At 48.1% G+C, this 25,961-nt stretch overlaps 1 protein-coding gene and 1 pseudogene across 2 annotated transcripts in view; one reads left to right on the forward strand and one right to left on the reverse strand.

The window, feature by feature from the left end:
• TBC1D2 (TBC1 domain family member 2) overlaps positions 1 to 25,961 on the reverse strand; it is a 61,299-nt gene that overhangs the window by 13,692 nt on the left and 21,646 nt on the right. For both annotated transcript variants that reach the window (XM_007968616.3, XM_007968617.3), the window contains 4 exons: positions 19,867 to 20,000; positions 15,794 to 15,990; positions 8,095 to 8,490; positions 741 to 851 (listed from right to left, as the gene is read on the reverse strand). In XM_007968616.3, the coding sequence (XP_007966807.3) occupies positions 741 to 851; positions 8,095 to 8,490; positions 15,794 to 15,990; positions 19,867 to 20,000 (838 nt within the window). The remainder of the gene's footprint in view (positions 1 to 740; positions 852 to 8,094; positions 8,491 to 15,793; positions 15,991 to 19,866; positions 20,001 to 25,961) is intronic.
• On the forward strand, positions 21,328 to 22,030 carry LOC103219147 (ADP-ribosylation factor-like protein 8B pseudogene; annotated as a pseudogene).

Here is a 25,961-nt window from a genome sequence, read left to right on the forward strand (position 1 = left end):
TTTTTTTTTTTTTTTTTTTTTTGAGACGGAGTCTTACTCTGTTGCCCAGGCTGGAGTGCAGTGGCCGGATCTCAGCTCACTGCAAGCTCCGCCTCCCGGGTTTATGCCATTCTCCTGCCTCAGCCTCCCGACTAGCTGGGACTACAGGCGCCCGCCACCTCACCCGGCTAGTTTTTTGTATTTTTTAGTAGAGACAGGGTTTCACCGGGTTAGCCAGGATGGTCTCGATCTCCTGACCTCGTGATCCGCCCATCTCGGCCTCCCAAAGTGCTGGGATTACAGGCTTGAGCCACCGCGCCCGGCCTTTTTTTTAATATATTTTTAGTAGAGATGGGGTTTCACCATGTTAGCCAGGATGGTCTTGATCTCCTGACCTCATAATCTGCTCGCCTCGGCCTCCCAAAGTGCTGGGATTACAAGCGTGAGCCACCGCACCCGGTCCCAAGTGCATCTTGATTGTGTTACACTCCCTCGCTGGTCTACACCCTCTTTGCGGGCAGGAACCAGCCTTATTGGTCTTGATGTCCCTACCCCATAGCTACCTAGTGAACGCTGCTGAACAATGACTCAGTCACTGTTCTCAGGTCTGGAGAAGAACCTGATACGGGCCCTGCTCACAAGGGTCAGTTCAGAGGGAGAGCAGCAGACAGGAAATGAGGAGAGTGAGACGGGGTGGGCAGCATGGGGACCAGCAGAGGGGCTGGGGATGGAGATGGCAGGAACAGGGCCCCACCCCACACCTTCGTCAGGAGGGCCTTCTCCTTCTCAGCCACCTTTCTCCAGATCTTCGTGACCTGGTGGATCTCGGAGTTGAGGAAGCGGTTCTGGGTCCGGTAAGCTTCCATGTCATCCTGGAGAAGAGAGCGAAGTATGTTATGAGTTGGACATAAACATCTCCCTGGTCCTGGGGAGTCACACCCTCAAATGAGCCCCCAAAGCTTCTTTTCTTTGGAAATTTCCAATAATGGCAACAGAAGAGGAAGTCTGAAAGAAAAAAAAAATTACTTATAGCCCCCTTCTCTATTCTCAATGTCAGCATGATGTGGTAAAGGAACCAATAGGTCTGAATTTAAGCCCTGGGTGATGTCCTGGCTGGAAGGCTTCAGGCAGGCCACTGAACCACTCTGACCCTCTGTTTCCTCATCTGTAAAAGGGGCAAATACCAAGTAACCTACTGGGCAGTTGGGAGACTAAGTGAGATAATGTGTGATACCACTAAGTACAGGGACCAAAACAAAGCAAGTGTTCCACTAGTGTTTGTTTTTAAAATCAACATATTTTATCATATATTTATAATCATACTGTAAAATGAACTCAGTGTCACTTTGAAAAACCTTTCAATGTTGCTACATAAGCTTCCCAATGATCATTTTCAACCTCTGGTGATGATTCTATTGGGTGAATTTACCAGAACTTACTCATAATCCTTTTCCTGTCATTTTTAAATTTGAGCCCGGGGTGTTTGCAGTTGGTTTTTGATTATGAATAATGCTGTGATGAACATCTCTGAGTTTTCCTTTTGTAAGTTGCCCATCCAGTGAAGGGAATGAGCTCCCTGCTGCTGGGACATACAAGGAGAAGCTGGAGAAGCACTGGGAAGGTTCAAGCAAGGACCTGAGCCTCAGAGAAGAATGAGCTATAGTAGCGGCTCTCAATTCTGCTCAGATGGACAGTACAGAAGCCATTCAGTCACCTAACACATGCTTAGAGATATACCTCACAATTCCAGGGTTACTGGCTGAAACTTGGGCCCTTTCTCTCCCATTGTCGTATGGGCTAGAGGCGAGTGCAAGGGATGCTGCAGCAGGGATGACTCCAACATGGCCTGATTGATTTGGAAATGAAGAACATCACACAGAGTTTGGGGCACTTCCTCATCAGGGTCACATAAGCACAGCCCACAGGTGGTCCTGGCCCTCCCTGTGTGAGCCTTCACTCCAGCCAAGATGATTGCCAAGGTCTTCCCAGCCTGGAAGCTCCGATGCATGCCCAGGGGCTGATGCCCTCCGCCCAGACCCTGACACACTAGAAGGGCCTCTGCTCCCAGGGCAGGGAACGAATGCTCCCCATTCATTTCATCATGTCATCCCGACTCACCGCTTCCCTGGGGCTCTCTGTGGTGCCCCAACCCCAGCCACCCCTGCTTTCATCTCTCTCACTGTGCCAAGGCTGAAAGGCTGTGCCTCCACTCAGTTTGCTCTCTTCCTTCTCCTGGCTGGACCCAGGCAGTTCCAACCCCTGGCGCCACCCTCCTCCACCTATCCAATCCTGTCCCTGACCTAGATAAAAAAAACAGCTTCACTGTCTTTCCAAAATGCTGCTGTGTGTGCCAGCCACTCTGCTGGCAAGTTTCTGCCTGCTGCTTCTCCACGGTCCCCATATCCTATTCTTATGTGGCAAAAAGTGAAAATCTTGTTTGTGGTGCAGGGACCAGTCTCCCACGAGCACCAGGCCTTTCCAGGACCACTCCCCACTCTCTCTGGAGTCTAACACTTTAGTGTCTGGAGATATAGAAACTTATGAATACAGACGCTGTGCAGGCTTCCTGCATCACTCCCTTCACCAACACCATGAGGCATATATTCTCTCACTTCATCCTCCCAGCAATCCTAGAAGGGATGTTCTTTTATTATTCCTATAACAGATGAGGCCTCAGAGGCTCTGAAAGGGTAGGTAACTTGCCTAAGGCACAGCCAGTATAAGGCAGATGTGACCAAACCCAGGTCTGTCTAATTCTTTTTGTTTGTCTTGCTTTGTCGCCCAAGCTGGAGTGCAGTGGCGTGATCATAGCTCACGGCAGCCTCGACCTCCTGGGCTCAAGCCATCCTCCCACCTCAGCCTGTCAAGTAGCTGGGACTACAGGCAAGTACCACCACACCCAGATAATTTTTTGATTTTGTAGGGACAAGGTCTCACTATGTTTCCCAGGCTATTTTCCAACTCCTGGTCTCAAGCAATCCTTTCACTTCAGCCTCCCAAAGTGTTAGGATTACAGGTGTGAGCCACTGTGCCTGGCCAGGACTGTTTCATTCTAAAGCCCCAACTACCAAACTTCCTGCTGGGCACCATCTGAGCTCCCCACCAGCTGCAATCCACCTGGATGCCCACACTCTAGCCCCTGCCCTCCAAGGGTTGTCCTTTGGTGTCTTCTGGCTACACGCATGCAGGCTCGTGTGACCTCTCCCACCCATCAGACAGTACAACAACACATTGAAGATGCTGGCGTTGGCCATGTACCGGCACCGCCTGGTGGTTAGCGGCATGAACGCTGCGGCCTCACTGTCTGGGTGGCAATTCTGTCTTGACCGCTGAGCCCCTGGACAAGTTACTTAACCTTTCTGTGCCGCATCCTCTCATCTAGAAAATGAGGATAATAACAGCACTACCTCATGTGGCTGGGAGAGGATTCTGTGAGTTAATATGTGCAAAAGGCTCAGAACAGTGTCTGGCATGTGGCAAGTGCAACGTGAGCACTGTCTCCCTCACTGAGTTTGCACGACAGCTCGAGAGCTACTATTCCCTACCCTGTACCCACCCCCTCAGTCGGCTGACACAGCTCCCAATCCAATGCCTGGGAACATACAACGAGCCCCCCGCGGTGGAGGAAAGGACCTACCACGACCTGACCCATCTCCCTCACATCCACAAGGCTGTGGGATAAATATTAAAGTGCCCTAATTCCCACTTAACAGATGAGGAAACACACACAGAGAAAGTAAGTCCCCCTTGTCACGAAAGAGAGCCAGGATCCAAACCCAGGTGTGTTCAGCCCATGGCAGGTGCCCCGCAGGCACTGCGTAGAGAAAGCAGACCCAGTTCTGGCGCCGGCCACTGCTCCACACCGCTGGGTCTCCCTCCTTGATACCACCCCTTCCTCCTCCCAGGCCTAGACGTGCTCATGGATATTTATTTTTCTTTCTTTTTTATTTTTAGAGACAGGGTCTCACTTTGTCACCCAGGCTGGAGTGCAATGACATGATCATAGCTCACTGCAGCCTCGACCTCCTGGGCTCAAGTGATCCTCCCGTCTCAGGTCCCTGAGTAGTTGGGACTACAGGTGTGCGCCACTACACCCAGCTAATTAATTTTTAATTTTTTGTAGAGACGAGGTCTCATTATGTTGCCCAGGCTGGTCTCAAGCTCCTGGCCTCATGCAATCGTCCGACCGTGGCCTCTCAAAGCACAGGGGCAAGCCACCATGCTCGGCCACACGCTGGTATTTCTAAGGTTTTGGAAAGAAGGCTTTTGTCACATAAGATACCCTGCTTCCAGCCCCAGCGAAGGCACAGACACGCCGGACAGGGAGGCAGGGTGAGCACAGCCTGGAACAGCAGTGGCAGTGGGCGGCGTCGGGCAGTACCTCTCCCTCCAGCTCGGTGCCCTACCTTGAGTGCTCTTCTTGGCTCAGAACTGTAGGGAGGAAAAAGAGAAACCTCAGAAAAGAGAAAAGCCATAGGACAGTCATCAGTGGAATGAAAGAAGGAAAACCCTGGAGAAGGGAGACTGGGGAAGAAGAGAGCCAGCCTGCCTGCCTTTACAGGAAGTGGGAGCCCGGGAATTCTCTTTGGGCCATGCCCGTGGACTAGGCCCTGTGCTTTGTGGAAGGTGGGAGGCCAGGTTTTGGCTGCAGCCCTGCCTCTTGCTGCCTGACCCTGGGCCAGTCCTTCCCCCTCATCCCAGCTTAGCTGTCCCTGCCAGAAAAGGAGTGGGGCAGACTAGATTTCTGAGTCTTTCCTGATCTGATATTCAAGAGGTCAATGATCCTGTTCTCAAAACCAAAGCCTGAATAACAAGGGGGCATTTCTTAAAGTTGGGTTCCTCAATCACAGGGCAAGCAGGAAACCTGAACACTCTCTATCCTCAAACTCAAGGCAATGGATATTTGATGGGTCTTCTAAAAGCTGAAAGATAAGGAACACCAACTACATGCAACTCTTTCTCTTTTCTATTTATTTATTTATTTTTTTATAGAGACAGTGTCTTACTCTGTTACCCGGGCTGGAGTGCAGTGGTGTGATCACAATTCACTTCAGCCTCGAACTCCTGGGCGGCTCAAGTGATCTCCCACCTCAGCCTCCTGAGTAGCTAGGACTACGGCGGGTGCCACCATGTCTAGTGAATTTATTTTATTTCTTTTTAGAGACAGGGTCTCGCTATGTTGCCTAGGCTGGTCTCGAACTCCTGGGCTTGAGTAATCCTCTAGCTTCAGCTTCGCAAGTAGCTGGGACTACAGGTACATGCTACTGTGCCTGGCTAATGTTTTTTATTTTTTTGTAGAGATAGGTTCTCGCTATGTTTCCCAGGCCGGTCTCTAACTCCTGGCCTCAAGTAATCCTCCTGCCACAGCCTCCCCAAATGCTGGCATTACAGGCGTGAGCCACCCACACTTGGCCTTATGCAACCCTTTAAAGCACAAAGCACAAAACATTGGGCCTCTGAGGATCATCCGCTAGTGTATTCTTGGTTAATGTGAATCACATACCCAGAGTCTCCATGTAGCTGAGCTCACTGATCAAGAAAATTCCTGAATATGTAAATTCAGGGGCACACTCAGTCTCCTAGTGAGTCCATGATTACAATCAACTCTCAGGCTGTCTGAAGCCACCTGGCTGATTTAACGTTCTCTCTCTCTCTCTCTCTCTCTTTTTTTTTTTTTGATTCTTTTTCTTTCTTTTTTTATTTTTTTTTCTTTTAAGATGGTGTTTCACTCCTTCACCCAGGTTGGAGTGCAGTGGCACAATCTCAGCTCACTGCAACCTCCACCTCCTGGGCCCAAGCGATCCTCCCACCTCAGCCTCCAGAGTAGATGGGAACACAGGCGTGCGCCACCACAAATCTTTCTGACCCCTGTGCTGCTCTACCAGGGCTTGCATAGTGGATTCCGGCAGTACGGGTGGAGCGAAGAGGAAGACGCCTGGCTGGGGGCAGGCAGGGTAGAAAAGCAATCAGATGGAAGCAGTTTTCCCTGCTGTGTGGAGGGCTGAGAGCTTTCTAATCATCTAGCTGCATTTGCATTGGAAAGTTTATGTTTTATTTTAACCCAAAAGAATCTCTGATTTCAGACTAAATAAAGGAAAAGTTTCAGGAACTGGTTATGTGGGTTTTCGGTCTTTGCTGAATGAAAGGGAAGTGAATCAGGTTTCACGTCCTTTTCCTTTGTCCTTCTAACAGCCCTAGTCAAGAGGACTAGTTGGGCTATTTGAAGAGAGGTGAGATAACATGCCCAAAGTCACACAGCTAGAAAGAGGCAGAGCCAACGGCCAAACAGGTCAGTCGGACTTCAAAGCTTGGGTGGTGGCCACTGTTCAACACTGCCCACTGAGAGTTTTTCTCTCAAAAGCTTCCTGATTTCTTTTTCTTTTTTCTTTCTCCATCTGCCCTCACCCACTAGTTCCTTGATAGAGTAGCATGAGAGTTCTCAAGGTTATATGTCTATATGTACAGTCTCGTGTCGCTTAATGATGAGGATACACTCTGAGAAATGCATCATTAGGTGATTTCTTCCCCCCCGTCCCTTTTTTTTGACAATGGAGTCTCACTCTGTCGCCCAGGCTGGAATGCAGTGGCCCAATCTCGGCTCACTGCAAGCTCCGCCTCCCAGGTTCACGCCATTCTCCCGCCTCAGCCTCCCGAGTAGCTGGGACTACAGGTGCCCGCCACCACACCCAGCTAATTTTTTGTATTTTTAGTAGTGACGGGGTTTCACTGTGTTAGCCAGGATGGTCTCGAACTCCTGACCTTGTGATCTGCTAGTTGATTTCATTGTTGTGCTAACATTATAGAGTGGACGTAGACAAACCTAGGTGATTTAGCCTACTACACACCCAGCTAGATGGTGTAGTCTATTGCTCCGAGGTTGCATACCTGTGCACCTGTTACTGTACTGAATACCATAGGTGGCTGTCACATAATGGCATTTGTGTACCTAAACACATGTAAACATAGAAAAGGTAGCGTGTTGTGCTATGATGTTACGACGGCTATGATGTCACTATGTGATAGGGATTTTCCTGCTCCATTGTAATCTTATGGGACCACCACATATGCAGCCCATTATTATATGGCATCTGACTGTACATATGTGGTTGTGAGTGGCAGGGTTTGGGGCAGGACGAACCCTGGTTGTATGGCTCCCTTTAGGGACAGTGGGGGCTATGGGTGCACTCCACAGTCACAGGCCTCCCAGTGGGACAGTTCCTGTCACAACCCTTTAGAGAGGAGGCTGCGGGTCACGGCAGGCAACACACCTCACATAAAGTTCCTACCCCCTGTGACACCACTGGTCCCTGTGGGATGGAGAAGCCTAGGGAAAGATAGGGACAGAGAAGGGGAAAGAAGGGGAGGAAAGGGGGAGCAGGGATGGTAGCAGTAGCTAGAAGTGGCAGCAGAGCAGACAGTGCAGACATGGACTGGAGCTCCGCAGACATGAGCTCCAACCCAACTCCAGCTCCCCCACTTCTTCAGCACATGACCCTGGGCAAGCTCCTTAACCTTTCTCAGCCTCAGCATTCACATCTGTAAAGGGGGAGCACACCGGTGGCTGCCTCACCTCACAGGGCTGGCACGAGGACTAAATGCGGCGAAGCACCAAGGGCAGTGCCTGGCACACAGGAAACACCCTATAAATTCTACAGATGGGAGCGGTGACTATTGCCAGTTGCAGGTCATCTGTATGGTGTGCGGGTACAGGACTGTGCGGGGAGGGTTGTGCTGGCCCCTTAGGGCTCTCGGGTGCACTGGGATGGCACTAAGGGAGGCTGACCAGGCCAGGCCCCACACTCAGCTAGTCTTGGGCTTTCATCTCTCATTTGATAATCTAGAGGCACCTTCACGTTGCAGTAGCCCAGGATACCAGGGCTACTGGTTAATGGGTCAATCAAGGCCCAGGCAAACTGCACTGGGCCTTGTGGTGAAGAAAGTGAAGAAGCGTAGAGTAATATTCCCATCAACATGTGTTTCTAATGTGAATATTCTAGGATGAAGGGATATCCCCCACTCCACCTAGCAAACCCTTAGGGGTGGAGAGCACCCCTTCCCTGAGGGCCGGGGCAGAGGACCCGCAGGACCGGCAGGCCCTGGAGGGAAGGCCCCTACCTTCAGGTGCTCGATCTTCTCCTGCTGACTCAGGAAGTCCCTGTCGGCAGCGTCGGGGGGCAAAGGAGACTGGTCAGGGGGGTGCGTGAAGTCCTGGGTGACCTTCTCAGAGAGCTTGCAGATGACCTGCTGCTTGGCGTGGTTCTTGTCCATAAGCAGCTGCACGTGCTGCTGTAGCTCCTGCACCTCCTGCTCCCGCAGGCTCGCTGTGTGCGCCAGGCTCTCCCGCTCCTGCTCCAGAGCCTCCACCCGCCGGCCCAGCTCCGCGATCTGCCGCACTTTGTGCCGCACCAGCTCCAGCCGGTCCCTGTCCTCAGCCGCCGCCAGGTATGCGCTGGACGCCCTCTTCTCCTGCTGGGCGGCCTCCAGTGCCTTGTGCAGGATCTTCACCAGCTCCTGGGCAGGGAGAGGGAAGCATCTTGTGAGCTCAGGGAGGGCCTGCTGAGCGCCAGAGCGGGGCATATGTTATCAGTAGTTCTCCTAACCACCCTGAGAGGTGTCCAGCAGCATCCCTGCGGCATCTCATCCTGACACTCACTTTCTTCTCTGTTCAAGTGAGTGTTGGCTGGGCACATGGTTCCCCAGCTTCAAACTGCATCTCCCAGCCAAGCCATGGTGAGGTGTAACCCCAAGTGACTGTTCTGCCTAAATGGGAAATGAAAAGTGAAATGGGCAGCTTCTGGGTCCTACCTTTAAAACCAGTAGACACATGCTCCCCTGGTCCAGTTCTCTTTGCTTCTGGCTGGGAAGTGGCAGGAACTAGCATGGCCGCCTCAGAGCCACAGCAGAAGGTACGTGTTGAGAAAGGGCTGCTCGCCAGCTCAGAGTTGCTCACTTACCTCTGGGTTCTTTAATGTGAGTGAGAAACTTCTCACTCGTTTTGGGCCACAGTGCTTTGAACCTTTTTTTTTTTTTTTTAAAGACAGCATCTCACTCTGTTATCCAGCCTGGAGTGCAGTGGCACAGACATGGCTCACTGTAGCGTCAATCTCCTGGGCTCAGCTGATCCTCCCACCTTAGCCTCTCAAGTAGCTGGGACCACAGGAACATGCCAACACACCAGGCTAATATTTGTATTTTTTTTGTAGAGATGGGGTTTTGCCATGTTGCCAGGCTGGTCTTAAACTCCTGGACTCAAATGATCTGCCCACCTTGGTCTCCCAAAGTGGTGGGATTACAGGTATGAGTCACCATGCCCAGTGGAGATGTTTTTGTTACAGCAGCTGAACCCACACCCTGACATATACACATCTATTTCAGGGATGAACAAACTGAGGCCCAGCAGAGAGTAGAGTGGAATTCAGTCTCAATTGGCCAGATTCCAAAGCCTGTGCTCAGTCACTAAGAAAACCAGGGGTGGCAGCTATGTGGCATTACTCTTCCCTCATCATCCCTGTGGCAGACATTATTAGTTCATCTCCCATACTTCTTCCTGCACAGCCTAGTTGAGGCCTCAGAATCCTTCTCAATATAGCATCTAGTCACTACCAATCAAGTTGAGGCAACATTAAAGAGGAAATACACTGGCAATCCCCATGTAAAGCCACGCACAGAGGGCCTCATTCAACCCATTTGTGCCTAGTTCCCTCCAGCCCACCAGCTGATGCCTGCAAAGCTGGTGGAAGGAACTCTAGAAAGTTCAGAAACAACAGAGCTTGATTTATTCTTCAGCAGGGTCAACTGATTCACACAGGAACTCAAGGTCTGCTCAGCTCCCTGTGCCTTTAAGCCTGTAATGTCCCCAGGGAGGGCCATGCCTGGACTCAGGCCTATCTGTCCTAAAGCAGGGATGTGAATTCATTCTGGGCTAGGATCAAGACATCAGCAGCCAGGCCCACGTGGACCTCATACCAGGTAGGTATGACTTTCAGGCAACACTGCCCTGCTCTGTGCTTCTCATTTGGAAAAACATGGTTTCCTAGAGACATGTCAACTATATCACACCAAAGTATTAAAACAAATGGATTGGCTGCATAGGCTTATTTGCTAAGAACAATTCTATATTAGAGGAGAACGGCCAGAAACCATGACTTTTTTGGAGAAGCTAATGACAAGACCACCTTAGCTTGCATCTTCTGAAACCTTAGGACTAGTGACCATCCTTTCTCAGGTTCTCTTTTTTCCTTTCACACGCCCATCCATCTGTCCAACCTTTACCAAGCACCACTGGGTGCCAGGCCAGGCCCTGAGCCAGGTGCTGTGGCCCAGAGAGGGACTGGTGAGAGTTCCCACCTCCAAGGACTGCAAAGGCTGGTGGGAATGAACATGACCCACCTCAGTGGAATGATCTACTGCAAGTCAGGGGAACAAGGGTGTTTGTGGGAAAGGAAATGACTTCTGTCTGGGGTGGAGGTTGCGGGGAATACCAGTCCAGAGCATTTAAATGAAACCATGAAGAATGAGAAGGGCCAGAGATGGCCAAGCAGCAGGTGGGAGATGAGGGTGGGGACAGCCCTCTGAATGTGGCCAAGCCACAGCCCCAGTAAAGACCTGGAGGAAGGAAAGAACTACCATGGAGCTGTGGGAGCCCTGGGGTGTGGCAGGAAGGTGGGGTGAGGACAGCACAGTGATTGCAAACCAAAAGGGAATGTTTGGAATGTTCAGAATGAAGAAGTCAGCTTCTCAGGGCTCAGTGGAGAGAGATTAACATTCCTGTGGCTCCAGGATAACTGGGAGCCTAGGCCATTTTCTGCTTCAGCTGAGACTTGGAGATTACCTTGGATGACTGCCCAGTAAAATAACCAACAGACATCATTGTTCAGACTTGCCCTAGGAGCAGAACCAGGTGGGTATCTTTCCCTCAGTTTTGGGGAGTTGACTCCAAAGCTCATTTCATTACATCTAGCTGTCTCCTTCACGCATTTGGCTACCAGAAGCTAAGACCAAGACAACAGCCCAGGAGGCTCTCCTCCCACCCCCAGAATTCTTGTACCAGAATAAAATAGGCTTGAAAGAAAGGAACCAGGGCAGAGGGAGGGAGCCTCAGTAGGACCTGTAAGATGAGGAGTGAGAATGTCATGAATTCAGGAAACCTAAAGTCTGGATTATAAGCAATGTCTTAGGACCAATTCTTAAAAATAGAGGGGTTGATGAAATTAAGCTTTTTTTTTTTTTTTCTTTTTTCTTTTGAAACAGGGTCTCACTCTGTTGCCCAGGCTGGAGTATAGCGGTGCAATCACGGCTCACTGCAGCCTCAACCTCCTGGGCTCAAGTGATTCTCTTGCCTCAGTCTCCCTGGAAGCTGGGAGGCATGCACCACAATGCCCAGCTAATTAGTTTATTTTCTGTAGAAACAGGGTCTCCCTACATTGTTCGGGGTGGTCTTGAACTCTTAGGCTCAAGAGATCCTCCCACCTTAGCCTCCCAAAGTGCTGGCATTATAGGCATGAGCCACCATGCACGGCCCAAGTAGTACTTTTAATATCTCTCAATCGAGTTGTTTGGTTCATCTCAGATTTTTATACCTGGTCTTAAGTTGTTATTTTATTTAAATTTTTAAAAGTCAATAAATCATCTTTAAAAAATAACCCTTTATCTTTTTAGAGCATTGCTACTTTCATCAGTGGTGGGCCCTACAGGGGTCAGATGAAGGGGCATGGGCTTTGGAGTTGCACAGGCCTTGGTTCCCATTCTGGATCCGTGGGGGTGTATCTAATGAGGTGACTCTCAGGAGGGTGGCTCAAGGGGCCTCTTCACTGAACCTCTGCTTTCTCATGAGTGGGGCTAACGGTTCCTCCTCCACTCAGAACTGCCTCTAGCATGAGAGAGAAAGTGCCAAGTGTCCCTTCCCAAGCTGACCCGCCCAAGGTACCTCCCAGCCCTCTTTCATGTCCTCTGAAGTTTTTGGCTGGAGTTCTAGGAAAGTAAGAGGCTGCACGTTGCCCCACCAAGTTTGCTAAAAAATTACGTTCCTTTACCCAGTAATCCTGATTGAACTAAGGTGGCCCCAGAGGGCCGCAGGCAGGGTTCCAGAGGGGTTCATCATTCCCAGCCACCAACAGATGGCCAACATCACCACAGACAACAGCCTTCCATCTGCCAGAGCAGACGGTCTTCAGGCTGGGTGTAGTTCTGTCAACTCCAAGGGTCAGTCCCCGGCCAATCAGCCATCTGGTGCTATCTCCTAGAGCCCAAACCTCTTGTGGGGCCAGTGCTGCAGGTGTGGGGACAGATAATGGCTTAATGGGTATTGGAGTCGCCCCGTGGTTTGATATGACACCAGGGGGTATACAGGGAGTGCATTCATTTTTTTCTCAAGAGCAGTTTTGGTGCTTGTGTCTCATACTGGGACTCACCAAGAGATTATGGAGGAGAGGAGGCAGCCCAGCCTCTAGACCTGGAGAAGGAGGTTAGGGCCCCCATCCTGGCTTTTCCAGCTGCCTGAGCATGGGCAAGTCACCCAACTCCTCTGAGCTCCTCAAATGCTGGCTCAGCCTCTGGGAGACCCTGAGCATGCAGACGCTCTCAGAACCTCAGTTTCCTTTTCAGAGAAAGGGGATGACAACTATTGTAAGGACAGAGAAAACACATGGGAAGGCTCAGCACAGTCCTGGGGCCGTGCTTCATACCAGCAGTTCCCGTGTTCACATCTTCTCTTACTAGAGAAGTGAGGTGCCCTACTAGACGGTGAGGTGCCCAAGGGCAGGGATTTGTCCCCAGTGTGCTCTCAAGAGCATCTCACAGTGTTTGAGATAGAAAGTCCTAAAGAGTCACTAAAGCCATTGGCAATGGCCAGGTGAGCCAGGATAAGACGCCGAATTCCCATGTCATCCTGAAGCTTGAGGTAGACAGGAGGTGCCTTCCCACTAAAGAAACGCAGGAAGGTACCTCGCAGGGGTAGCTCCTGAGAGTCCAGGTGCCTATCTTCCCAGCTGATGGATGGGACTCTAATGAGGGTCTCAGATGCACAGCGGCTCTCCCAGCAGTATTCTGAGTGCCTGGGGGCACCACTGGGCATCCAGAAGTTGTGCTGGCTTTTTCTGTCTCACCTCTTTGGTTTCAGTATCTGGGCTATAGTTGAAACTCTAGAGGACAGGACTGCTGTTCCTCCCTTCCTAATGTGGAATAAAGACCGAAGTTCCCTGATCACTGCGATGGCCCCACGGCACATTTCCTGGACGCACTGATGGGCTCTCACTTCCCGCCTCATCTCAGAGCCCCTCAGCAGGGCACCTCGCTGCTTGTAGGGCAGGAAGAGATCAACATGGAAGGTAAGGAGGGCTGCAGTAATTGCCAGAACAACCAGAGCCTGCATCTGTTGGGCAGCTGCTGGGTGCCAGGTACTGGGCTTTATGAATCTGGGCACAGGTCTCTCCAGTAAACATGGCTGTAACTGCATTTACAGAAGAGGAAACAGGCTTAGAGAGGTTAAGAAACTTCTTAGGGCCAGAATTTGAGCCTGTGCTGTCTTATTTAAAGGCCGGTGCTTTGAATCATCCTGAAGACTGAAGTGCATTTGTGGAATGGGTTGAAGAACACACAAATCCACTCATATTGCACAATAAATAGATAAACTAAATAAATCACAACTCATTCTCCTTTTGACCATCTGTCCCAGGACACAAAGTTGAGGTCTGGTGGAAGGTTACCTGGTGAAAAAAAAATCCAGATTCTTCAATACGTCAACAACTTCCTCCTGACAATTTCCCTATGAATATATGGGAGTTGTCAATAGCCTGGGCAACCCTTATTAATTGCCAAGAATCTTGCCTTTATTTTTTGAAGAATGACGAGTCCCCCAGAGATGCAGAGCAATCAGGGGCAAACTTTCATGAAATCTAGGTCTCCCGGGGCCTTTCTACTTCATCTGACAATTTGTAATGTATTAGAAAGAAAGACTGTGTCAAGGGAGGTTGCCCATATATTCAGGATTTCTTTTTCTTTCCAGGTTTGGGTTTGCGATTTAAGCTCTACCAGTCCAGGGATTGAGTAGCTGCTATGGCTCTGTTTCACGCCCTCTCAGCTCTCAGGAGTGTCCAGCAGCCTCACAACAGGAGCACCATGATGACAGGAGGAAAAGAAAGCTGGGCTGCTAAGCAGCAGCAGACGGGACTTCACGTGGTATAACTACACATTGGGTGTTGCTTTGTTTAATGTCTGTCTCTGCCATGAAATGCAAGCCCTATAAGGGCAGAGCCTGTGCCTTTTGCTCATTGTTCTTTCCCAGCACCTGGAACACTACATGCACATAACAGGCCCTTAATAAAGATTTGGTGAATAAACACATGAGTTAAGAACATATGAATAAATGAGCCCCCTCCTTTGAGAACTCTAATCTCTAATCACCAGTTGCTTCATTAAGTGTAACTCCTGGCCGGGCACGGTGGCTCACGTCTGTAATCCCAGCACTTTGGGAGGCTGAGGCGGGCAGATCACTTGAGGTCAGGAGTTCGAAACCAGCCTTGCAACATGGTGAAACCTAGTCTCTAATAAAAATACAAAAAAAAAAAAAAAAAAAATTAGCTGGGCATGGTGGCAGGCACTTGTAATCCCAGCTACTTGGGCGGCTGAGGCAGGAGAATTGCTTGAACCCAGGAGGTGGAGGTTGCAGTGAGCCAAGACTGCACCATTGCACTCCAGCCTGCTGACAGTGGTCACTGCTTAGGGGCAGAAAAGGCAGACGAGGGGCCAAACCAGGTATAGGGAGAGCATTTTTTCTAGATTTCTTCCCCCCAAAACAGGGCAGAAAAGAAAAGAAATGTACAAGTGATAAGAAATATTCAGAAGGTAATAGGGCATAAGCCCCACCTCCCCAGCCTAAGTCCTCTGGAGTCAGGACTGGGACACAAAGCAGAAAGGGCCTCCAAGCAGCCAAAGTTCAAACACAAAAGCTGAGGCCTTCTTCTGGAGGAAAAGCAGTCTAGGCCCTCGGTGGAGCCCGCCACTACCACCACAGGCCCTACCAGGCCCCACCAGGCCCCACCCTTGGGATTTATGTAACTGCCTTAGTCACTTTTATCACTCTAAAGAGGGGCTCCCGCCCGGAGCTGAAACCCCCTCACATCCCCGCCCTGGGACTCTCACTACTTCATAAGGTAGCCCCTGGCTTTTAATACCATTTGCTCTCTGGGATGTAGGATTTTGGAGTAGTTTTAATGTCTGTGTGTGTGAGATCTGTTTTCTACAATGACTATATAGCTCTTCCCTTTTGTAACTCTCATATTAAGCCCAGATATTCCTGTCACTGTTCTGTGTTGGTCCTGGCTTAGCACTGGGCCACACACATGCTGCTTGTTTGCTTTCTCCTGTGACAGTCTCGTGACAGTCATTCAGATATCTGTGCCCGGATATCAGCTGCCAGGTCAAAGCTTCCCCCCAGTTCTATCGACAGCTTCTCCCATGACCTTAGATCCAGATCACCTGCCTCTAAATATTGTCATTTTCTGGGTAGGGGGTGAGACCATGCATGCCCTCCAGGAGGGGTCCAAGAGACAGTTATTAGAGTAGATCTCCAGAGATACCTGCCCTTGGTGCCCTTTTGTGACTTGCTTTGAGTGACATTAGGTTCTTGAGTAATCAACAGCATATTTCAACCTTCCGCAGTTTGGCCTTTAAACACCAGAGCTAGTGCCTGCTGGCCTTTAAAGACCACACCTGCTGGTGCCCAGCAGGGCTACTGCATCCCATCTAGTTTGTTTGAAAGGCTCCAGGAACTGGAGGGGTCCACTGGAACCTGGGCCTCTCTGGGACCAGACCTCACCTTCTGAGACTTCAGCTCCTTAGTGAGCATCAGAACCTGTTGCTCCAAGGCTGCCACTTTCTCCTGGGCAGTTCGGTTCCATGTGATTCCTTCAGAAAAGAATGGGAAGGTGTTGTTCTGGCGCTTGGCTTTCTGAACAAAACTGATGGTCAGAGAAGACTTGGGTCCTGGCTTTGGAGAATCCTCTGGCTCTCTCCCTGCTCAAGAGGAGAAACGCAGAAGTTATGATGGATGACATCAGCAGTTCTCAAACCTGAGTTTGCTTTAGAAGCACCTGGAGGGCTTGTTCAAATGCGGATGGTTGGGCCCTAATTTCAGAGCTCTGAATTTAATAGGTCTGGGGCAGGGCTTGAGAATTTGCACTTCTAAAAAGTTCCTAGGTGATGCTGACACAGCTTGTCCAGGGGTTAGACTGTGAGAACCACTGGCCTACATGAATGCTATTGCACTGTGCTGGCCCATCTACTAAACTGTGCCTGTCTCCTTCCTTCAGATCCTGCCCAGCCTGGATGGGTCTCTCATGCCATCCTGCTGGTGTTTGCCAAGTTACTTTCTCCTCGGGCACAAGCCCTGGCAGGATGTTCTGTTCCTTATTTCAGGATCCCACCTCTATGTGCTAGGAGATTTTCAAAGCACACAAATCTGTCTGATAATAGGAACACAGAATGAATGCCTGTACTCTGCATTCTTGCTCCAGAGAATAGCTCAAACATTTAACTTGATTCTTCTTATTCCAAGCTAAGTTAAGAGACATATTCCCCCCACAGCTGATTGTCTCAAGGATGCATAGCCCTTTTATCTCCTGGGTGACAACCTATGGTTCACAGGCCAAATCCAGCCCACAGCCTGCTTTTATAAATAAAGCTTTATTAGAACACAGCCATGCCCATTTGTTTATGTGCTGTCTATTGCTGTGTTTACTCCTCAAAGGCAGAACTGAGTGCTTAAAACAGAAACCCTATGGCCCACAAAGCCTCAAATCGTTACTATCTGGCTCTTTACAAAAAATGTTTGTCACCCACTGTTTTCAAGTCATTAAAATTTTATTCTTACATCAAACCCAACATCAGAGAATCATTCCCTTGGGTTGCCTTGTCCTGCCCTGACCCAGCTGTGCTTCTGGTCTCTGCCATCAGCCTGCATCAAGGGACATTTAATGACCTGATTATGTGGTCAAGGGCCCTTGAGAAGCTTGTTCACATGGGATATATACATCATGCCTGTTATGAGTCCCCAGCAGAAGAAATTCCCTTCAGCCCTAGGAACTTCCAAGAAAAGCTTTGCTTCTTATAAGAAAATATGTTTTTAGTCTTATGGACACTGGAAATAATCTAGCTGCTTGCATTTCCCTCTTTGCCTTGGCTGTTGAGCTTAAAGCCACATTTACTGCCTACCGTCAGATATTTTGTAGGATCATAAATTGATCCTATCTAAATCTCCTAACCCAAATCACTCATTTGTATGAGTATGCATTTTAGTAAACGATTACCTATTTTTTGGGACTAAAGTGTTAAAGGTATTGAAAATAAGAATGTGGTATGGGATCCCAGGATAGGGGACACACAGGGCTTTGGGGATAGGCCAAATGAGATAGCATGAGACCAGGCCAAGGGCTGGCCAAACAGTCTTGAACAGATAACGAGTTACTCCAGTAGGTGACAGGAACCAGACACTGAGTGCAAAAACAGTACCTAGATCGGCCAGGCGCAGTGGCTCACGCCTGTAATCCTAGCACTTTGGGAGGCCGAGGCGGGTAGATCATGTGAAGTCAGGAGTTTGAGACCACCCTGGCCAATATCGTGAAACCTCATTTCCACTAAAAATACAAAAATTAGCCAGAAATCGCTTGAACCCAGGAGGCAGGGGCTGTAGTGAGCCGAGATCATGCCAGTGCACTCCAGCCTGGGCAACAGAGCGAGACTCTGACTCAAAACAAACAAAACAACAGTGCCTTGCTGAGTGCAAAACCAGAACAGTCTTGTTCCAGATCGAAGAGAAATCAGGCTACAGTGGGTACAAGGCAGCCCGCAGAGCTCAGAAATATGTAGTACCTCTTTCTCCTTCCTGTTATGGGGTCTAGGGGAGCAGGGAGGCTCCCTGTAGCACTGCTGCCCTTTGATACACGACTGTGCACCAACTCTGAGGAAAGGCAGGGCAGGCCTCACAGTGCCCAGTTTATAATTAGAGAAAATGAGGCCTAAGACAGCGGCGTTCAATCAGTGCCCTGGATTTCATGGGAGTGCCTCAAGGACTGACTGGGAGGGGAAGGTGGAGTAAGAGGAGCAGAGGAGGAGTCCAGACTCCCACTCAGGCCTCAACTCTGCTTTTATCTGCTTTATATATTAGATTTTGTTCTGTCACTCACTCTGTGGCCGTGAGCAAGTCACTCCACCCTTCCATGCCTCAGTTTCCTTATTTATTGAATGAGGATAACAACAATACACACAGTTCCAGTTGCTGTAAGAATTAAATAGGTCAATGTAGGTAAAGTGCTTGGTACACACGGATAAAACTTGAAAAGATTCTGCTAAGTCAAAGAAGCCAGTCACAGCATGGTATATTCCATGGTATATTCTACTCACAGCAGATCTCCAAAACAGGCACAGCCATAGAGAAAGAAAGGTTGTGGCCACCTAGTGTTATGGGGCAGTGGGGATTATGGTTGATGACTAAGAGTGCAGGTTTCTTTTTGGGGTAATGAAAATGTTCTAAAATTGATTATAGTGACGGTTGCATAATTTTGTGGATATACAGAAAGCCACTGAATTACACATTTTAAATGGGTGAATTGTATAGTATATGAATATATCTTAATAAAGTTATTACCAAAAAAAAAAAATGCTTACTGCAGCACTGGCACAAAGTAACTGCTAGCGTTATAATGATGATGATTGATCCGATATAGCACTGGCCTTCCCTTGGACTGCTTGTTATGCTCTCTGGGGCTTTGACAGGCACTGAGTCCTCCAAAGGGTGCTTTTTCTTTTCTTCTTCTTCTTTTTTTTTTTTTGAGATAGCATCTCACTCTGTCACCCAGGCATGATCATGACTCGCTGCAGCCTCGACCTCCCTGACTCAAGTGATCCTCCCACCTGAGCACCCCAAGTAGCTGGGACTACAGGCTCGCATCATGATCAGCTAATTTTTTAATTTTTTTTTGTAAAGACAGGGTCTCCCTGTGTTGCCCAGGCTCGCCTTGAACTCCTGGGCTCAAGCAATCCTCCAGCCTTGGCCTCCCAAAGTGCTGGGATTACAAGCATGAGCCACCATGCCCAGCCTTATTTTAACTTTTTACTCTGAAAAAATTATAGACTCATAGGAAGTTGCAAAGATAGTGCAGACATGTCTCAAGTACTCTTCACCAAGCTTCCCCCGATGGTGACATCTTACACAGCTATAGTACACTATCAATTCTAGGAAACCGGTGTTGGTACAACATGTGTGCGTAGGTCTATGTCACTTTATCACACGTGTACATTTGTTTTTGGTTATGTTTGAGACAGAGTCTCACTTCTGTCACCCAGGTTGGAGTGCCGTGGTGCAATCTCGACTCACTGCAACCACTGCCTCCCAGGTTCAAGTAGTTCTCCTGCCTCAGCCTCCTGAGTAACTGGAATTATAGGCACTGGCCACCATGCCCAGCTAATTTTTGTATTTTTAGTAGAGTGGTGGTATTAAGAGGTGGGGCCCTTGGGAGGTGATCAGATTTAATGTCATGAGGGTGGAGCCCCTGATAAGATCAGTACCCTTAGAAGAAGCAGCAGAGACCAGAGCTCTTTCAGCCACGTGAGCACACAGTGAGAAGGCGGCCATGTGCAAACCAGGAAGGGAGCCCTCACCAGACACTGAATCTGCCGGCACCTTGATCTTGGACCACCCAGCCTCCACACAACTGTGAGAAATAAATGTCTGTTATTTAAACCACACAGTCTATGGTGTTTTAGTAAGTAGCCCAAGCCAACTAAGACACACACAAACACACAAATGCTGGTTCGCTGGAAGGAAAGAAGGCTCTTGTGCCAGCCGTGAGGAGCTGGTCCCTGAAGGCAGCTCAGCCCTGGACAAAGGCTCACCTGGGGTGCTGGGGTCAGAGGCCAAGGGCTGCTCCTCCCTCTGAGGCTCCCCACTCTGTGGAGAATCTTCCCCTGGAGGTTCATGGCCTGTTGCCTGGGCCTGCTTGTTGCCACGGATGTTGTGCATTGTGTTTCTGAAAGGAGATGAGAACAGAGGAGCATGAGGCTGAACCCTGCCTTTCTGCCCCTCTGTCCTTCCCGCCGCCACTGCTGGAGCTCAGGTCTCATCCCCACACCCTATCATCCCGACTGGTCTCCCAGACTCCAGGCACCTTACATGATGCATCCCCACGCACGGCACTCCCAATCTCCTTTACCTATCTCTTTCGCATTCTCATCTTCCACACACTATGTGGCTTGTTAGTAATATAAGCTTGACTTCCTCAACCCCCAACCCTGCAGCTGGAATATAAATGCATGAGGCAGAGGTATTGTCTGTTTTGTTAACTGACGCACCTAGAATGCCTAAACAGTGCCCAAAATATAGAAGGTGCTTAGTACGGGTGTGTTGGATGAATGCTGAATGGACTTGTTGCACTAACTTTCCCAAAACCTTCATCTGGTTTTATCACTATCTGGCTCAAAAACCATCAGTGGCTCCCGACTTCTGCTGAGATAAGTTGCAAACACCTCCTGACATCTTTCCCTGCTTGCTCTCTTTCCCTGCTCAGATCTGTCCTCTGTGCAGCCTTCACTGACCATCTCATGGCCTCCAAGGGGCTTAGTGCACTTCACAGCTGGGTCACCCTTTGGCCAAGTACTTGTCTAGGCTGAAGCCTCTTGATGTCATTTCTTTATGAACTGGGTACTAACCTACCTGCATGTTTGCTGGTGCCCAACACTGGGTTGTATGTGCCAGAGCCGGGCTCAATACATGTTTGGTTTATAGAAAGGAACTAGATAGTACCAAAGGCTGACCTGAGATCACAGACCACAGAGAAGTTCATAATGAGCTGGATGTAAAAACAGGTCAAGGAGTTTATTCTCCCTTGCAAAGAGATAAGATTAATAACAGGGAAGGGAAAATGATGAAAGGAGTTCACTAGGTCAGTGTATTCCAAACTGAAGGTTTGGCCTCATTGTTAGATTGTCAAACCAGTTTAGTGTCATGACCAGCATTTAAAAAATGAAATAGAAACTATCAGGGCTGCTGCCACCTGCCTGTGTCCACCTGTGTTGCATCGGGGTCCCGAGGAGCTGTTGGGTGGTCCAGGTTGAGGCTGGCTTGTGTGGAAGTCATCCTCGCCTCTGCTTGCTAGCCCTCCCATTCATCCTCTCTCCCAGTGGTCGTCATGCTGGTGTGCATCTCCTGCCTGCTGTGCTAGTTCAGTTTGCTCTTTTGGAAGCAGGAGATAGAACTGATGCTTGCGGGGCTGCAGGACTTGGGCCAAGACCACTTTCGTGAATATCACTGCGTCAGGTCAATTTAGTGAAAACATGATACCCACAGTGAGCTTCGACATGAGGAAAGTAACTAAAGGTAACATCACAGTAAAGATCTGGGACATGACTGGGTGCGGTGGCTTACGCCTGTAATCCCAGCACTTTGGGAGGCCCAGATGGGTGGATCACGAGGTCAGGAGTTCAAGACCAGCCTGGCCAAGATGGTGAAACCCCATCTCTACTAAAAATATAAAAAATTGCTGGGCGTAGTGGCACGCGCCTGTAGTCCCAGCTATTCAGGAGGCTGAGGCAGAGAAGCGCTTGAACCTGGGAGGCGGAGGTTGCAGTGAGCCAAGATCGCACTACTGCACTGCAGCCTGGGTGACAGAGCGAGACTCCATCTCAAAAAAAAAAAAAAAAAAAAAAAAATCTGAGACAGGGGAGGACAACCCCAATTTTGCAGCATGTAGGAACTGTATTGCAGAGGAGTCAATGCTATTGTTTACATAACAGGTGCTGCAGATTGTGAAAAGATAGAAGCCTTGAGAAATGAGCTACATAATCTAGATAAACCGCAGTTACAAGGAATTCCAGTGCTAGTACTTGGAAACAAGAGAGAGAGATCTTCCTAATGCCTTGGATGAGAAACAGCTAATTGAAAAAATGAATGTCTGCTATTCAGGATAAAGAAATGTGCTACTACTCAATTTTTTGCAAACAAAAGGATAATGTAGGTATCACACTTCAATGATTTATTCAACATTCAGAATCTAGAAGCTGAAGCATCTCCTGAAGTCTTCCAGTCCTTCTCAGCTATAATCCTAGACTTACTGTCTGTTTCTCTAAAGTACTTCCCAAAATACGGTCCTCTCTAACCCCAAGAAATTGTCTTTTTCAGAGTTTATTTCTCATGTGCATTGCTGAAGATGTGTATCCCTAATTCTTCATAAGAATCAGCGAGTTGTCAGCCAGGCACGGTGGCTCACGCCTGTAATCCCAGCACTTTGGGAGGCCGAGGCGGGCAGATCATGAGGTCAGGAGTTTGAGGCCATCCTGGCTAACACAGTGAAACCCTGTCTCTACCTAAAATACAAAAAAATTAGCCAGGTGTGGTTGCGGGAGCCTGTAGTTCCAGCTACTCAGGAGGCTGAGGCAGGAGAATGGTGTGAACCCGGGAGGCAGAGCTTGCAGTGAGCCGAGATCACACCACTGCACTCCAGCCTGGGCAACAGAGCTAGACTCTGTCTCAAAAAAAAAAAAAAAAATAGAATTAGCGAGTTGTCATGATCAAGTCAGCACATATAATACACACACATATCTTACACATACTTGTCTTAAAACTATATAGAGCTTTAAAAAATTTTATTAAAAAAACACACACACACACACTTTTGACCATCTTAAGAAGACTGCATATTTCCATCCTGGTCTTTCTAGGCCAGATTTTGTTGTTGTTGTCTGAGATGGAGTCTCACTCTGTCACCCAGGCTGGAGAGCAATGGCACGATCTCGGCTCACTGCAACCTCCACCTCCTAGGTTCAAGCAATTCTCCTGCCTCAGCCTCCCGAGTAGCTGGGATTACAGGTGGCCGCCACCACACACGGCTAATTTTGTATTTTTAGTAGAGACAGGGTTTTGCCATGTTGGTCAGGCTGGTCTGAAACTCCTGACCTCAGGTGATCCACCCGCCTCAGCTTCCCAAAGTTCTGGGATTACATGCGTGAGCTACCACACCCAGTCTGGGCCAGATTTTTATATTGATTTTCAGTAAATGTTTATCTGTAATATTTCATTATAGAGTCCAGTAGCTTGATACTTATACTGACTTGATACAGCATGAAGTTTCTAGTGCCACACATGGTTTTTAGAAAACCTTTAAGCCTGGCTCATGTTGGATATAAACATAATGTTTATCTTATCTCACAAATGCATGTGAAATGTATAATTACACCTTAGGATTCCAAAAATAGTCTGCAAAGAGTGAGCGGAGGCACCAGATCAATGCTGTTGGTTCTTTACACTGGTGAGATTCTACTTGATGAGTATTAAAAACACTCTACTTTCTGAGAATTCTTTATCACCGAATAGCAGTTGGGGATATGGGAGGAACTAAGGCATGCTTTGTATCTGTGTAGATCATTACTTCCATTTTTTTTTCTGCATTCAAAATACTTTTTATGGGGTTGGGAATTGATGATTTCTCCAAAGCTTTTATGAATTTAAAGCATGCCAGTCAATATAATAAAATCTGTTAAGAATGTCAGACTTTGGTCGGGTGCAGCGGCACACGCCTGTAATCCCAGCACCTTGGGAGGTTGAGGTGGGTGGACTGCTGGAGGCCAGGAGCTCGAGACTAGCCTGGCCAATATAGTAAAACTCTGTCTCTACTGAAAATACCAAAGTTAACCGGGCGTGGTGGCTCATGCTTGTAATCCCAGCTTCTTGGGAGGCTGAGGCCGGAGAGTTGCTGAATGTCACTTGAACTGGGGAGGCAGAGGTTGCAGTGAGCGGAGATTGCGCCCCTGCACTCTAGCCTGGGCAACAGAGCAAGACTGTCTCAAAAAAAAAAAAAAGAAAAAAAGAAAGGTTTTGTTCAAAAAAAAGAAAATATCAGAGTGCACCCCGCTTAGTCAGTATTAATATTTTGTGAATTACATATATGTGTAGTGAGTATGACAGAAAAATGTATTTGTTTTTACTGTGGCCATGGCTAACAGTTTGAAAAACACTCTATCAGGAGGACATTTACTTAAAAGGCAGCTATAGTGTGGTAAAAAAAAGACGAAGTCATGGCTGGGCATGGTGGCTCATGCTCGTAATCCTAGCACTTTGGGAGGCTAAGGTGGGTGGATCATTTGAGGTCCGGAGTTCGAGACCAGGCAGACCAACATGGTGAAACCCCTTCTCTACTAAAAATACAAAAAAATTAGCTGGGCTTGGTGGTGTACACCTGTAATCTCAGCTACTCAGGAGGCTAAGGCAGGAGAATCACTTGAACTCGGGAGGCAGTGAGCCAAGATCGTGGCACTGCACTCTAGCCTGGGTGACAGAGCAAGACTCCATCTCAAAAAAAAAAAAAAAAAAAAGAGGAAGTCAAAAGTTGGAAACGGCTTTGTTATGTAATCTCTACATACAACACACACTTCTAGTTATGTGATGGACAAATTTCTCTGAAAAACTCTTATTCCACAAATACCAAAACATATTAAGATCTAGTTTAAGGCAAAGGAAAGGAAGGGAAACCCAGGGACTGAACATGAAAAAGGATATGAAACTCAAATGGGAAGTAAAGAGGAAGATAAACGTGTAGATTAGATTACTGTTCAGTAAATATCTACTCCCTTCGCACCCCCATGGGAGCAGCTTCTTTCTCCTCATGGGAGCAGCTTCTTTCTCCTCTGCTTCTTGACTCTGGGTGTGGGCCATGTGACTTCCTCTGGCCAACTGATGTTAGCAGATACGGTGTAAACACAGAGTTACAGTGCGCTCGTATATAAGGCTTGCCTAGTACTCCTGCTTTTCATTATGGGAAGAACATGCCTCAGGTAGCTGCTGCTCCATGGACGATGAGAAACACATGGGATCAACCTAGATCTTACCGATAGCTTGGAGCCAAGACCCGATGAACCTAGCCTAGATCAGCTGGACCCAGATGCGTAAAAAACAAATGCTTTTTAATATATGACACTGAACCTAGAAGTGGTTTGCTTGCAGCATTATGATAGTGAAGGTTAACTAGGACATACGCTTGCCCAGAATAGATTCCAGAAACCTAGAGCCTCAGCTGCAAGGGAGGAAAGAAAACAAGGTCTTGGACATAAATTCTTGGGTCCACAGAGGGTACGGAACTTCAAGACCCCCAGCTTTATGTAGGTATCTCAATTCTCTTTGGACCCAAAGATAGCTACGTAAAGCTGGGGCTCTTAAAGGTCCATACCCTCTGTGAAGAGAGAGGTTTTTTAAAAAATGCCTGTTGCCAAAATTGACACAAGGAAATTCTGGGTGAAGGCTCTCTAGCTGTTAATATAACATTACTAAACACACCAGGAAACAAGACGCTGTGAATGAAAGGCAGAACAACAGCAAACAGCATAATTAGGACTTCACATATTGGAATTATGAAGCTACAAGGACTTCAAATATTGGCATTATTAGATAGTGATTATAAAATAACTATATTAAACTAAAAGTACAACATGGAATCACAGAATAAGGAATATAAAAATAGGCATATTTGAGAAAGAATCAGATAGAATTTATAAAAATGTAAAGTGTAATCTTAATATATAAATATATATTTTATATAACTATAAAACCCAAAGATTAAACAGAAGATTAGACAATGGAAAAAAACTGGTGAACTGAAAGATCTATAATAAATAAATTACCCAGCAGTCAGTAAGGAATTAGTTATAACAAATACGATACAAGTTAAGAGATACAGAGAGTAGAATGAAATAGTTCAGCTGTAGGGTGTTTCTCAAACTTCAATGTGCTTAAGAATCACCAGGAGATCATGGTAAAAAGAGATTCTTGGTCTTACCCACAGAGATGTTAATTCAGTAGGCCTGGGGTAAAGAATTTACTTTTGTAATAGGCCCCCAGGTGATGCTGATGCTGCTGGTTCTTAGACCACATGGGGAACACCATGGGTCCTAATACATGTTTAATCAGAGCTTGCAAAAGAAAGAACAGGCCAGTCGGGCGCGGT

Source organism: Chlorocebus sabaeus, chromosome 12, assembly GCF_047675955.1.
Source record: "Chlorocebus sabaeus isolate Y175 chromosome 12, mChlSab1.0.hap1, whole genome shotgun sequence".
Classification (NCBI taxonomy): domain Eukaryota; kingdom Metazoa; phylum Chordata; class Mammalia; order Primates; family Cercopithecidae; genus Chlorocebus; species Chlorocebus sabaeus.